This window comes from Bombus affinis, chromosome 6 (genome assembly GCF_024516045.1).
Source record: "Bombus affinis isolate iyBomAffi1 chromosome 6, iyBomAffi1.2, whole genome shotgun sequence".
In the NCBI taxonomy this organism is placed as follows: domain Eukaryota; kingdom Metazoa; phylum Arthropoda; class Insecta; order Hymenoptera; family Apidae; genus Bombus; species Bombus affinis.
Window position 1 is genome coordinate 10,266,175 of NC_066349.1, and position 15,675 is coordinate 10,281,849.

Genomic DNA, 15,675 nt, shown 5'->3' on the forward strand with positions numbered 1-15,675 from the left:
CGTTACCATCTATGCAGATGTATGTAATATCTATGCAAATACATTCGCGGTCTTAAGACTTTACTATGTACGGTGACTCGCGAAAATAGCTGAACATTTAGCGTAGGAAATTATGGTATATAAATAATTGCGCGTTGTACAAAGCTCTCTGAAATTTCATTAGCATCGCGACGAGACACGGCGATTATACTGGTAATATTTGGAACCAATCTGGAAATGTAAATAGAAGTTACGTTTATTACAAACGTACATTTGACTGTACTAATAACAGTTGAAAATTAGTACAGCATATAAATAATGATCTTCGATATGTATATAATTAATATTGAAAATCGTTGTGCTATATTCTGGCTTGCTGATATACCTAATGGATAATCGACTGTCCAATTACTTTGATGTTCGTGGAGAGTGCGCTTGCAATAAATATTTTCTAATTTCTATGTCCATGAATTTCCAGATTCTCAGGTCTGAAGCTTTGCCAATATAATCGCGAGCACAATGTCTCGTAACAGCGTTGTTAATGAAATTTCGAAACGTTTCATACAATACAGATAATATATTCGTAGAAAGATTTCTATAAAAGTATTCGAATATTTTCTTCAATTATTGCATTTAGTCGCATAGACGTAAAAACTAGCAGCGGGAAAGACAGCAGCAACGTTAGCAACCCGAAGAGAAATTCATTTACATTTAGGACGAGCCTACCAACAAGTCGACAATACAATCAGACCTGGCAGTAGTCCGTTTTTCTACTTGACTCCCTTTTCTTCGTAAATCATTTCTCTCCCGAGAATTCGTAAAAGCGTGAAATGAAAGGAGCATATTTTCTGATATTCCTTCTTGCCTGCTCATAGACCATGCGACATCGTTGGAAATAAGGATAGAACGTAAAACGAGAAAGCTGCTTTTGTTTCTGGAAGATCGCCCTAGGCACTTGCACGTATTAACTCGATTTCACACCGAGATCTTTGACACCATCGAGTGCTTTTGCTAGGATCTTTTTAAATATCCAAGAGCCTAGAACGTTGCTTATATTCTTATTTCTAAACTGCGAATTTTTATTCAAATTCGCATCTCTACGAGGACGACTAAAAGAAATAGAACATAGGCAAAGACTTCCTTCATTCGGTAAATATTATAACAAGCATAGCGCTTCGATGTATCTGGTGCAGGGTGAGTCGGTAAAATCTACCGTTTGAAACAACTCGTTGTCCATTGACTTTATGAAGCGAGATTTATCGCGTTTAAGCAGTCTGCTGTGATATGAGTATCCTTAAATCTTCCAATAGTTATACATAGGAATACTGCCTCGCGTCTTTGCTTCTCTTTCATAAATTAAATTTGACAATTTAAAATTAAAATAGCTGCTAAACCGATTGTTTTTCATTGGAATGTCCAGTTGGATCGACTAATGTTATAAAAAATATACCTATCGACGTCACCGTAATATCTCAAAGAATACAAAATATTAAAAAATCAAAATGTACTCGTCTGACCAGGCTGCTTAAATACAATAAATTTCACTGGAAACATTTTTCGATAATAATTATTGGTATAATAATAATAATGGTAATTTTTATTGACTCACCTGTATATATTTGCACGTACGTTCTATGGATTTTTGAACCTTCAAATTTCTTGTGATACATAAAAATGTACAGTCTCGTTATCTCATATCCCGACCTATCCTATTTTATTATAACGTAACCAAATACCGTACTGAAACACCCAACGTCCTTCGGCAAGGCGATAGTTACTACAATAATTAATCGCTTTCATCGACCACCCTTGACGAGAATACAACGATATATTGCCTTAAGACGTAATTCAATCAAATTTCTTTTACTCTGAATCCATTGAGCAAAACGAGCTAAGCTACGAGGCGCGCTTCAAAGAAGACCGACGACGAAGTAACGGGCGAATGTTACGTCGCCTCGAGAACACGAGTGCTCCGAAACGAGCTTTTAGGTCCCTGGATAATTCGTTCGAATGCGCGATTCCTGAGAATCTCGATTATTAGTCGGCCCTCCGGCGACTTTTCTGGGCTGCTAGTTCCAGGAAGTGTCGCCGGTAGCGATGGGAGCGGAAGGCCGAGCAACAGGGGGGAAGTACAATGCATGCAATTAGTCCTGGCAAGATAATATCGCGAAAGTTGAGAGTTCCTAGACCTTCTTGCCACCTACCTACACTTTTAAGTCGGCAATCCGCCGGTAAACTACGCTACACTATGCCGTGCTAAATTTGAAATTATTTGCTTCGATATGCACGTACATAGAGTGGCGAGAAAAGGTTCATGAAGCAAGAGATACAGAGAGACATTAGAATTTTGCAAAATGGATTTATACTTAATAAGAGCAATGAACGAACGTAGCACGAAGGTTACTAAAATTCATAAACGAAATCTACCAAAGCTGTGCTATTAAATTAGCTATAGCTTAGCTTAGCTATCCGGTGGATCTTTAAGGAGGTTTTAGAGTCAACGAAGACCAGAAAGAGATGGATGAAGCGAATAAAACGGATGGACGGACGGATTCGGAAGAGACGAATACATAAAATTCGTTTGTTTCAAGAACATGAGCTGAATACACAAATAAAACGCTGTACACGGTACGTGGAAGTTGGTGGAGAACAAGAGACGCAGAAAGAAGGAAAGGGTAAAACGGAAATACAGAGAATCCCGTTCCCACGACGAGTGCTCATCAAGCTGAAAACCGCCGTGTATATGCTCGACCGAACAGTAACAAATCGCACACAGAGTCGTCTCTATTCTAAACAGTCAGCCAGTCTAACGAATTAATACTTTCTTTTCGAGAATCAATTAATACTCTTCGCTGAAAACTGCTTCAAGTATTGTTCGTTAATACATAGAGATAAAAATGAGCTATTACATGGTAACGATTCAATTACAACGGTCGAACAAAGTGTACATTCTAAAACTAATTGCTCGATCATTCGTTACCAATTAGATGATAAGAAAACGAATTGGATAGAACAAGATGCAAGACAAACTAAACGATCCACTAATAGCATAAATTAATACTAACAGGTGATTTTTTAAGACTGCAGTGTTAGGTATTGTACTTATAATCAGTGGTAGACTGGCCATCGAAGAGTTTGGGAAAATTCCCTGGACGGGCCAGAGGAGACGCTTAACGACTAGAATTTAATTAAGTAGAAATGAAAGGCCAATGATATCGGTAATCTCTTGGTAAAAATTTACAAGAGTCTACTGTTACGTCTGTACAATATGCATACAATCGCATATACGTTTATAACTATTCGTTCATCAGCAGCACTCGTCTTTCTGAACACACTATAAAATCTGTTCGCATTTATAAATCTCTAAGAACGTTACATTAAAAAAGTAATTTCCACGCTTTTGACTTAGTTCTAAACATTTACACATTGTACATGTGTATATATATATATATATATGTATGTATATCTTTATCGATTTTCTACATACATATACGTACATCGAGTGGCTGTATGCATGTAGTAAGTATAGAATAGAACAATAGAATCTTATAAGAATATATTGTATAATACGTAGCATTACTTACATCTAGTATTATAATTAATCCAATATCGCACTCTTAAAAAATTATCGTAGAGATGAATCATAAAGATGTGATATACAACAATAAGGAGAATACAAATATCTCAAGAGCGCAAACCACGGCTTAGAAAAATATTCTGTAGACGCGTAAAAACATAGAGGCTTGGAAGGATTTGTCACGTACCTGATCCTTAGCGAATTGAAACCACGTGCTGATGATAGCTGGCAGACGGGAGTGATGGTAATGCTTGGTAGTTTTCACGCTGATGAACACATCGTCGAGATTCGTGGTGAACGGTGCCATGGTCGCAGTCGCGATCGCAGGTGTCACCGAAGATTCCTCGTTGATCAGCATCCTCCTCGAAGCTGGCACTTCCACCAGTACGCTCCTACTGTTCACTTCCACCGTCATCTCGTCGACCCACTACGCAACAATGCCATACACACACATAAGTATAAAACCAACTGCGATACGCTCATAATAGATCGATAATATTTTGTAAACATTGCACGCATAGAACAATAATCTGATTGAGAATTCTTGGAAAAGAAGCGAGCACGTGCACGCGAGCTCGCGGAATGTTTACTCTCACGACGATCGCGACGAAACAAGTTCGAACTCGATTTACCGTTCGATTAACATAACTGGCTACCGAGAATAGCGCTTCGAGAATAGAACAATTAACGCGTCATTTGGAAGTGACATCTTTCATTATTACTAAAGTCGAATAACCCCTTACCTTATGATCTATCTTTCTGTTGATATAGCAGTTGCATATAGTATTTGCACATAACCTTATTATCCTAAGAAACGCTTTCCTTTATCAGGTTCAACGTTTCATTTTTATAGTATACCAAATCTTTATTGTCTTATAAAAGTATCTACTACCGAATGATACGAAATTTGATATATTTGAAACTAATTAATCTTATATGTTGAACCGTACTTTATTTACTTCTATTTATATATTTATCTATCTACCTTATTCTATTGTTCTTATTCTTCGTTCTCTTTTCCTTACTCCATTCTCCTATTAATTATGCACTTATTTTGTTTAATGTTGTTGTACTAAAGGATTCACACTCATTGAATTAATAAATTACTAATGTAATTACTAATGTGCAAATACTTTTCCTATCCACCGTAGGTATTGCTATTAACCTTAATAATTTATTGGTTTAACACTTTAAAGCAGAGTACTGAAATATTATATGCAATTTGTATTCACTGATCGACAGTGATCTGAAATAAAGGGGTTAAAATTGAACTTTGGTAGTAGACGCTACGTCTTGTTATTCAACGTTGTAAAGCGAAGGATTAACAATAATCGCAAACATATGTAAGACAAATTAAAACGTTTACCTGACGGGGTGCAACAGCCTGATAAAGAAGAATGGTAGCATAAGCAGTGGCGAGAACAAGTGCCAACGCCTGAAGACCTCGTCTAGTCGGCAGGCTACGGGGCATTTTAGCACTTCCGGTGCCGGCGTATCCCGCGTCAATCACCGACAATCGAGCCTGTGGCCCACCGCCACCGAATTTCACCGACCGTCCCTCTTCCTCGTGATTTTCACGTTTTTCTCGAACTCCAACGATCAACGGCAACCACCTTGCATCGTTCCCCTCCTTCTGCCGCGTGAAAAATACGCCAGTCATAACATACAAAAGTAATCACGTTCCCGCGCGTCACTCCCGTGTTACTCTTTCAAAATATCGAATAAATCGTTCGCTTTCGATAATCAAATCTAGCCTACTCGTCGCACGAAAGGATCGCGTCTGCGCATGACAATGAATAACGTGAACTGTAACTCGATTCACTGTAATACACGATCACGAATATCCCATCGAAAGTTCCTTCTTGTCACTTTGTAAATTAACTGAAAGGATAACCTGCAAAATTTCGGTTATTCCGTTATATTTAATTATCGATGACACCATCAATGTCATCGTTCCGTTTCGCGTTAATTGGTTGTTGATTCGGTCAACAATTTATGAAAATCGATTAAAACTTTGAAATCCATATCTCTGTTTGAAGAATTATAGATTTCAATTGAACGATAATCTCGTGTTTCAAACAATTCGCCTTGCGAATCTATCATGAAAAACTATATGATACTCTTGTAAATTGATTATAATTGATTGTTTGGTCGCTTGTTTTTCTGTATCGTTGTACTATAAATAATTTCAGGTCAACCTGTAGGAGAGCAGCGAGTGTTTGACAGTCAAGTGGTTGTCACACGGGAACGCTTTTGTGAAGCGGAGATATACGAAGAGTCACGAGGCGAACACGCACCAAAACGTAATACTGCACGGCGCGCGACAAGCCACCGACTGAACACATGGCCAGTCGTCGTGACTACGCTGTAAACATCGCCATAGCAGCCACTTGGCCGGCGTGGTGGGAGAGCGACCTGAAGAGTGGCACAATGTCTGGAACGAATGAGAAGGGGGACGCGTTTTAAATGGAGCACCGCCTCTTCGTTGTGCCTCTACGTTGATCCGATTAATAACCTAATAAATTTCTATATCGATTGGAAATCAATGAACAATAAATGAAATAAGCAATTGTAAAAACTATTACCTTACTTTGCTTTCATTTTTTAATAAATAAACATTGTGTGTGAACTTTTGATTTATAACTTAACTTGTTTATACAGTCTGCATTCTTGTATCCGGATCTTTTGTTTATAAAATACATTTTTTATACAATTGTTTTATTAATCTGAATTGACTTTCGTTCATTGTTTCTTTCATATATCTTTTATACGTAGTGAAGATAAAGTATCAATTGCAAAATATTTGAAATATTATATACGTTACATAAATATGTTACTGTTATTTTGGATAAATTCATTCAAAAAAGTTCAGAGGATGTGTATTTACAGGTGTAAAGTTATTAATATGAGTATCGCAGGTCAGGTGTAGATTCCTTCATAAAAGACTGCTTATATTTCTGTATTACAATATTTAATTATTAAGATCGTCAATATTTACATTTGTACATGATTCAATGCACTTTACAGCATAAAAAAAAGATTAAAATAGACAATCGTAAGTACTTCATCATGAGCGTCTATTCAAGCTATAGTTACATCTCGTGATCACAAATCGATAAAAATCGTCCATTTCAACTTTAAACATACGATCATCTTTCACTTTAATAAATGTCTTTTGTATCATCAAATTAGGATTTGTTACAAATTTTCCCTCCATTTGTAAATCAATATTCCTAATTGCGATAGAAGATACATTTCTACCCCAATGATTTCAAGCTTCCTCTGCTTTATTTTAAATAAATACATCTGACGCAATCGTCATAATAGCTGCCATTTTGCACTCTTTAAAGCCCAACTGTATGTGCGTTCATCGCACATCATTCACGTTGCTCTTCGACGTAAAAGAACTATACTATTGTACAACTTAATCGCAGGTCCGAGACGCAATCCCAATAGCGATATCAAATCCTCTTGAGTCAACATTAAAAATGCCTCACCATCAATATTCTATAAACATCGAATACGAAATTAAACAGTTTGAATATAATAAATTGTATTACATTTCTTCCTTTTTTTTAAATACTTACGTGTTGCCTAAAGATATTTGCTACTTCTTTACAATTGGGAAGGCTCTGAATAAATTTAATTACTTCTTCATTCGACCACCTTCGAGGATTCGTGTTCTGTTTCGCTACTACCCTGTTTAAAGCATTGCTATGTTTCGCCCATATATGCGGCGAATCCGGTAATGGATTATATCCAGGATTATAAACGGATTGGTACAATTCTGTACGTAATTGTTTATCAGGCATATTTGCAGCATAGGGTATAGTAGTTAGCGACGAGTCACCATATGAATTCGAAAGTGAATATAAACGTTCTTCAGAAACCTGTCGTCTATAAAAGTATAAAAACATACAAGTTAGTTATAAATACATGTACGTTTATAAATGGAAGAAATATAGTCATGAATAAACCTTTTCTTTCTCTTTTTCAAAAGTTCGTCATCATCCGTTTGTCCGTCACTGTGATGATGTTTCGATTTACTAGACCTATAAATTATGAATTACTCGTATACATAGCAATTACAAGAATATATAATATAATACAGAATATTTGTATAGCTTACTTTTCCGAATTTTCTGATTTGTCATTCTTGTCAGAGAAATCTCCATCTTCTTGTTTAATGTCTTTCTCAGTCTTTATTAATCGTTCCTCCGAAAACAATGGCTTCTCCAATTTCTCAGACTTTTCCATTTTTATTTTGTCTGCTTTTTCTAATTTTGGTCTATCTTGTACATCATCGTCAAAGTCGCAAGTCTCGTGCTTCAGATTAAGTCTATCGGCTAATTGCCTAACTTTATGAAGATTCTGAGGTGAATACGGACATCCAGATGCAGAGTTATGCGTTGCATATTTAGGCCCTTTTACATGTCCTATTCCTTTACAGCCATACGTTCCACACTCGGGCCTGTCATTTAAGTTATCTGGAGCTAGAGCCAGTAATACATATTTAGAGTAAGAATATAAAAACACAAGAGGTATAAAAATATTTAAAAAATTTTTACTTAATGGTGGTTCCAAAGGATGACCCGTTTTCATACACCAACCCATGGGATGTATGTCAGGGGAGTCGTCGTCAACCCAATAAGCATGATTTTCTGGCCATCCGTCAAATCGTATTTTTAGCCTGTAAAACAAAAATATATACATATACAAATAATTGTACTGCGCTCCACTTAATTTTAAGATAAAAATAAATATTTGTAATTTACATACATATGATCTTTTACATCCTCAACTGTTGCTACCCTTATAAGTTGAGGCACGCGTTTATCAACCGCTTCTAATTTCATTCCACGCTTAAATCCGCAAGGTGGTCGTTGTTTAAAAGCTCTCGCTGGTGCGACCATGGAACGGGTTTCCCTGAGATACGCATCCCATGTGAAAGATTTAGGGTCTTTATAATCTGAAACAATAAATTCGCATTTTTACATGCATCATTTTTTCCGGAAGAAGATACAAAAATATAAAAATTGAATACATATTATTTCACTTACTATTTGGTGGCGTTAGACTATGACCATTATGATGACACCATCCCACTGGATGAATGTATGGAGAACTTGCATCCGCCCAATAATCATACACTTCATCCCAAGAATCAAAATGAACTAATATACGGGAATCCATTAGGCCTGCTATGCTTGCTACGCAAACCAAAGAAGAATGCTTCCTATCTACCGCTTCTAATTTCATTCCTACGCGGAAACCAGTTGGACATACTGACTAAAATTAGTAAAGTATATTGGTGAAGTTCATGAAATTAAAAAATAAATCGTTTGATTAAAAATTGATTGGCACTTACACTTTTATTTGAAAAAATATTTTTTGGCGTTGCAGTAGCTTTGCAAATTTTTAGATATGCGTTCCAATTAAAATTACTAGCTACGTAACCTTTCGGTGGGTCTAATCGATGTCCATTCTTTTCCGACCAGCCAACCGGGAAAATATCCATACTGTCTGCGTTTACCCAAAAATCGTAATTTTCTGCATATCCATCAAAATGCAAACGTATTCGATAACCTGGAATTATCCAAATAAATAAACTGAGTATATTGTTATAGACTGAATATAAGAAGAAGAAAGTGAAATAACTTACCTACTACTTCAACAACCGTAAGAACACAATATCGTGACGGATGTTCAGGATCTATTCCTTCTAATTTCATTCCAACTTTGAAATGATTTTTTGCATATGGGAAGGGATCTTTGAATAATTTAACGGGTACTGCTTTTGCTTTACAATGTTCAAGATACTTAGACCATGAAAATCCGAGTTTCCCTGTCTGCCAAGGATACTGAATACAGAGACACATTTATAAGCAGTATGTTTCAATGACTGTAAAAGAAAAGTTTGGTCACAAGTACCTTCGATTCAGTGTTATCTCCTTGACTCTCTTCATCCATTCCTGTAAGAGTATCTTTTGTATCCTCGTCTGTCTCAGATTTCACCTTCTCTTGTCCTCTGTCTTCGGATTTTTCTTCTATTTCTTTAGACTGTTGCTGTTCTTGAAGTAATCGTTTCCGTTTCCGTTTCACCCGTAGATCTCTGCCAATAAAATAAAAATAAACTTATAAAAACGTATATATTTAACTAAATATTAGAAAACTTTATATCGAACAACATACTTTAAGTCTTTCTCTTTTCGCATCGGAGGTTGTTTCTTGGCTTCTATTATTTCCGTACATGATGGACCACACGATATCGGACTTTCAAATTCTGCAGCTAGTCCGTAACATCCACAGCCTTCACAATGGTACATTGTATCCGCCGAAACAGTCCTCGATTTTCTATCATCGGCTATAAAAATAAACTCGGTCACATTCGAAAGAAATCTTCCTCCACTCTTTGAAAGAAAATATGCATATTCACATTGTTAATACTTACGTTTCTTTTCGTTATTTATATTATTAACAGTTACAGGGGTAGACTTGGAAGAATTCTGTGTCGAACAAACATTCTCTTTGTCGCCAATGCAATCTTTACCTTGTTTGTTATTTTCGTCTTCATCTACTACTTCCATAATACCAAATTCATTCATACAAAACTATAAAATATAATAGATTTATTCGCTATTTTATTAAACCATGACATCAAAAATTAATTTTCTAATGTTATATGGTCATACCTTTAATGTACTTCCTGGAAGAGTACCAACACCGTCCTTCCAATCTAAAACTTTCGCCGCATCGAAATTGGAATCGTTATGTGTTGTATTTAAATGATCTTTTAAGTCTTCATGATTACTTATATTAATCTTAGTATCATTTTTATTGTCTGTTAATGATTCAATGCCACAGCTTGTGCGTGTTTTAATAATTTCGATTTTTATATCGTCGTCGACATTAGTATTAGTAGTAAGTTTCACAGTTTTATCTTCACTAGGAACTACTTTAATCAATGTAATGTCGTCATCGTTTTGCACTTTCTTATCCTTATCTTGTTCTGATTCTGGACTACTTAGTGCATAGCTCACATCAACTATACTCTCTTGAGTAGACTTTGGAAGATTTTGTTTTTTTATTCGTTTTTCACCCGATCCTCTTAATATATTGCTTATCGTCTTTTTTCGCTTCTCAGGCATACCGGCGTCGTCTTTTTTCGGAATAGGGGTAATAACTGCGGAATCTGGATTTTCTGTAATTTTTATACTGTCTGTAGAATTATTATTTCCTTTATTTGCATTTAGTAAACTCATTTTTGCAATAGGATGCAAAGGAGGTGGATGTGTAGCTGAATTTGTAGTTTTTGACTCCCGTAATACTATAATACAAAAAGAAGGGAATAGTTAATTCAAATTTAACAATACAATGAAGTACGCTTTCAAGTATTTACCTGTAATAGTTCCTTTACTTTCTGTATTAATTTGACCATTATTAATTTTTAAATTAAACATACTGGATTTAGTAGGTCCACTTTGTTGGGGTATGCTGACTGGTAATAATAAATTAGCCATGTGTTTTGGAGTTTGACTTTGAGATCCTGTAGTAGTACTTGTTGAAGTTTGCGCTAACTGTGATATAACTGGTGCTATCACTAATTTTGGTTTAGCTATCTGAGTTGTAGTTAGAGCTCCTAATAAAAGATATGAAAAAGTGAATTAAGATTATATCAATAAAAAGTATCCTTTTTATTACTCATAATTTTATTATGAAAATAAAATAGTCACCTGCTGGAATAACAACAGATTCCCGTGATTTATTTGGTTTAATGAGAGTTCCAAGATATGCAAAGGTGTGCTTGCCTGCTTGTGCATTGGTTTGATTTCCTTGAGAGGTACTTAAGGGCACTATCTGAGCAGTAGATGCATTGGACTTTCTAAGCAATATATGTTTCTGCCCTTGCGAAGTAGTTGTGGTACTGACAGTATTAATTGGCCGATGGATTACAATATGTTGTTTATTCTGAGAAGTAGTAACCTGACTTGGCCCTTGTATAAACACTTTGTTCTGTCCAGTAACAATCTGTAATTAAAATAAACAGTTCATTGATGACATTAAAATAATTTATAAATCACCAAAAAATTGATTAAATAAACTTGATGTCTTAACACAATTAAATCATATGTCATTTGATCATTAAAAATTGTCTAATATTGTGCCACTCCTTACATATTTACAAATTTGTGTCTTTAAGAAATATTTGAAATATTTTTGATATACTATGATAAAATATCTGAATGGTTATAAAAGTAATGTTTAATGTAATTTACACTTTCCTACTTGTTATCCACTATAGCAAGTGTATTGAACAGCTCTATATTTATTATAAAGGTATACACTATTCACTGCTATCACCTATATATGGAATCTAATAGGATTTCACACTCTACATGTGTATATTCCATATTCACTTACATATGAAATAATAAAATTATAGTTAACAGTATATTCTTAAAGTACCACAACTATACTGGATCATTTTATATAATTATAGGTTACTCTGACCTATATACTATAACTATACACTTTATTGTACTATACAGTATAATATATTATTCTACTTATGTAAGATTATAAAATTATGAATATTAAAAATATATTCAAATTTTATTATAAAATTTTTTGATGTTATATTATATTTAATATAAAGAGAAAATAATATTCTGTCCTGAAAACTCAAGCTATCTCATTCAAGATAAGGATATTAACAAATTACCTGATTATTGACTGGATTGATAATAGCAGCCAATTGAGTAGCATTAGGTGAAACCAAAGTCTGATTTGTGGTTGTTGGTGGAGCTGAACGTAATTTACTTTGTTGAATGTATAATAAAGGCATAACGGGTGTTGTTGGATCATCTGACTGTGGAATCTCCGTGCTACTATTCTCATCTACATCATCTACTACTATTTCTTCTTCCATTCTGTTGAAAAAACATAATACAATATATTTTTAGAAATTGTATAAAGAAATTCACTTTGTACATTTAACGATTCAAATCATCATCAGAACATTTAAGAACATCAATCAACATCATATTTTCAAAAAAGTCTGGTTACTTATTTATATTATATTATAACACAAATATTTAAAAACATAACTAAAAGATTAAAAGATAAAAACAACTTCAATGGCCTAATCATTTAAATCTTATCTATACTTAAAAAATTGATTTTTGAAAGTTGTTATAAAAAAGAAACGATTGAATAGGCAGAATGATAACAAAACATCTTTTTATTAAAAAATGAATTAATATCTAAAGAACGTCGTACGATGAATGGAATGAAAAAAAATAGACAAGTGAAAGTATTTTGTAATTCTACAAACCTAACAGTGTATAATATAATATCTCCTATCACTAAGTAGAATTGTTGCTAGTTATAATTTGCAAATAACTGCAATTTTTGAATATACAAAGTTTAATAACTAATGCAATGGTATCCCGGATGGCCATAACTGGGCGTTAAGAGAATCACTAACACGATTTGAAACACGCGCCGAACAAATATCGTTCAGTGTAGTTACGTTATTAATTTTCACGCTTTCAAATGCATCAGTTGGCCGACAATTTATTTCATACATTCTATGGAACACTAGAAATCCTCGGGAGGTAAAAGTTTCAACAGTTACACCACAGATATTTTTATTGAAGCACTTTTACAAATCACTTGAAGAACACAACGCGTACGCACACACACTTTTCACTGGAATAAGGGGATGGATCAAACTATATAAAACTGATCATCTCTTGCAGGATTCTCAGGGTAACGCAAACAATTAACACGACATAAACGAAGAACAAACCAAGTTGAAATTCCAGTGAATTTTAAACGATTAATTTCACATATTTTTTAAGCGTTCAAGCCTTCATTCTGCGTACACTACAGCTATATCCTCATAGATTCTAACTGTAGTAGCGACGGCGCAACAGGCCGCTTCCTATTGGTTAATCGGAGTTACACTGAAGAACAAGCTCACACTCTCGACCAATCGTAACATTCTTGATACACTATTAACCGCATCGGATATACAGATTTTTCCCAGGTATGAGTAATTTTGAAATCATTCAGGGATCATGCACTGTCGATCGATAACTATATACCACATAACAAAGTTTCTTTTTATTTAATCTACTGCCTTTTCACGGGCAGACTTTTCTCGCCTGCATCCTTTCACGAATCTGCCGCGCAAATATCAATCCAAAAAAAGTAAAACCAATTCGCGTACCGCTGATCAATGCGAGCTAAACCAAGCTAAATTTTTTTTAAAACCACGAGTCACATATTTGTCACTATTTAACAAATTATCGCATTGGATTTTGAAAATTGAAATTCATCAAAGTATCGGTAATTTAATCAAAATATTTGATACGAAATGTATCCGACTCAGACATGCTTTAAGTGTAGTTGTACATGTTAAATTTTATTATTTTATTTTCATAGTTGTTGATTTTGACCAATGGCAGAAACTTGTCGCGTGACGTCATATTGTTATCGTGGTTGGATTGGTTAAACGTAGCAGTACGTGCAATTGGAGAAAAGGATTCTGCCTTTGAAACAGTAATTTCCGACGAGCTCTTGATAAAATTATTAAATTTGACGATCAATATTTTCTACTGTACCATACGCGAAAATATCATTTATATTAGTTCATAGAAAATGATAATTGATATATTCATTTCGCACACTAAGCAAATACTCAAGTTTCGATTTCGATATACTTCTGCATTAACCTCTAAAATATAAAAGCTAACATTTTTAATGCTCGATATATATTATTGCTATGTATAATGAATTTACAACTATCAGATTATGATTACAATACTGGAATTTCATAAATTTATATCTGAAAGAGATAAAAATTTGTAATAAAATATTGTTAGCATCAAATTTATTAAAGTTTTTAATAATGTATAAATTTGATATAAATTATTAATAACGATAATAATAGGACATAAATACGATTTATAAATATCTTTTAAATTTGTAAAAAACAGTATAAAGTAAATAATCCTGAATGAAAACAGATTTTTTTTTAATTATACAACGTTAAGATTATGAATACCTTTGTTATTTTATGAGCAATAACAATAGAATATGTCTATTTTAACAAAGTACGAGATATTTAATCTACGAGGCATCGAGGTTATTAAAAAAGTTTTCAAAGATACGAAGAAAACAAAACTAATTCATTATTTTTACTTTATCGGTATAAATTGATCTTATGAATATGTAGATATAATCACTATCAAAGCTCCAAGTCATAATATTTTAAGTATATTTCTATATGAGTGGAGGCAAGTTGAAAAAGAATATAAATAAAGATTATTATGATAATCGTAGTAATATGTATTAAGAAGTTTGTACACGTTACATTCATTCATAAATACTTTACAACTTTTTTCAAGTACACTAATGCAAGAAGTTACGGGAAGCTTTATAGGTATACTTACTAGGATAAGTGAATGTTGGTCTAACGAATTATGAGCGGTAATTTTAAGGATATAATCTATCGAACGTCGATCGTGAGAAAAAAATTACTTGACTAACAAACAACTGAATATTTAATGTTATCACTGTCATATTTTACACGCGAACAGCACATTGTAAACATAAGAAATTATATGATAATAAACTCACGTTTTAAAGTTGTCAGTCGCCATCATATGCGAAGAGACGATATCATTCTAACTGCGCATGCGCATCGACCCATGTTGCTTCTGCTGTAAAGGCTCATTCACATTTGTACACATAAAATAGAATAAGATAAAAATGTTTCTGTTTCAGAAATATGTATTTAATAGCATGTAATAAAAATTTTTTAGCTATCACCTTTCAAACGTCAAAGTAAATTTAATTTACAAATACAATCCTTTTTCTACGAACAAAATACAACTCGCGTACAATTAATCGGCGAATATATAAAGTAACGAATAATCGTAATTATTCTTTCGCTTATTTTCATGCAAAAGTTATATTAAAGGTTAAAAAATTGTTTCCACTTTCAATTTTGCAAAATAATATTTCAAGTTCTTCACATCAAGCAAATCAAAGTAAAAGTAATTTATATTTTTGGCCCCGTAAAACAAGAATTAAACGTTACGCTCTTCGGT

At 33.9% G+C, this 15,675-nt stretch overlaps 2 protein-coding genes and 1 long non-coding RNA gene across 6 annotated transcripts in view; 1 reads left to right on the forward strand and 2 right to left on the reverse strand.

Moving 5' to 3' along the window:
* Positions 1–6,113, reverse strand: part of LOC126918052 (fringe glycosyltransferase) — a 118,760-nt gene extending 112,647 nt beyond the window's left edge. The window contains exons 1-2 of the mRNA XM_050725639.1: positions 4,923–6,113; positions 3,744–3,983 (exon numbers count right to left, since the gene is read on the reverse strand). Coding sequence (XP_050581596.1) covers positions 3,744–3,983; positions 4,923–5,216 — 534 coding nt within the window. The 5' untranslated portion in view covers positions 5,217–6,113. The remainder of the gene's footprint in view (positions 1–3,743; positions 3,984–4,922) is intronic.
* A 392-nt stretch (positions 6,114–6,505) lies between these two features.
* Positions 6,506–15,363, reverse strand: LOC126918035 (lethal(3)malignant brain tumor-like protein 3). Of its 4 annotated transcripts, none has more exons than XM_050725597.1 (17): positions 15,203–15,363; positions 12,279–12,486; positions 11,290–11,584; positions 10,956–11,195; positions 10,249–10,883; positions 10,008–10,167; positions 9,749–9,920; positions 9,488–9,668; positions 9,219–9,405; positions 8,925–9,142; positions 8,617–8,845; positions 8,336–8,525; positions 8,125–8,246; positions 7,686–8,049; positions 7,534–7,608; positions 7,144–7,453; positions 6,506–7,063 (listed from the first exon to the last, which is right to left on the reverse strand). In XM_050725597.1, the coding sequence occupies exons 1-17, from the start codon at positions 15,226–15,228 to the stop codon at positions 6,938–6,940; spliced, it is 3,738 nt and encodes a 1,245-aa protein (XP_050581554.1). In that variant the 5' UTR covers positions 15,229–15,363; the 3' UTR covers positions 6,506–6,937. The 4 variants fall into 4 exon arrangements, with proteins under 4 accessions (XP_050581554.1, XP_050581553.1, XP_050581556.1 ...); XM_050725596.1 differs by having other exon boundaries at positions 9,219–9,417; positions 15,203–15,353; XM_050725599.1 differs by lacking the exon at positions 15,203–15,363 and adding an exon at positions 15,016–15,138 and having other exon boundaries at positions 9,219–9,417.
* On the forward strand, positions 13,532–15,402 carry LOC126918073 (uncharacterized). The gene is made up of 2 exons (XR_007711203.1): positions 13,532–13,607; positions 14,006–15,402. It is a non-coding gene; the product is annotated as an uncharacterized LOC126918073 (long non-coding RNA).
* Positions 15,403–15,675: the final 273 nt, after the last annotated feature.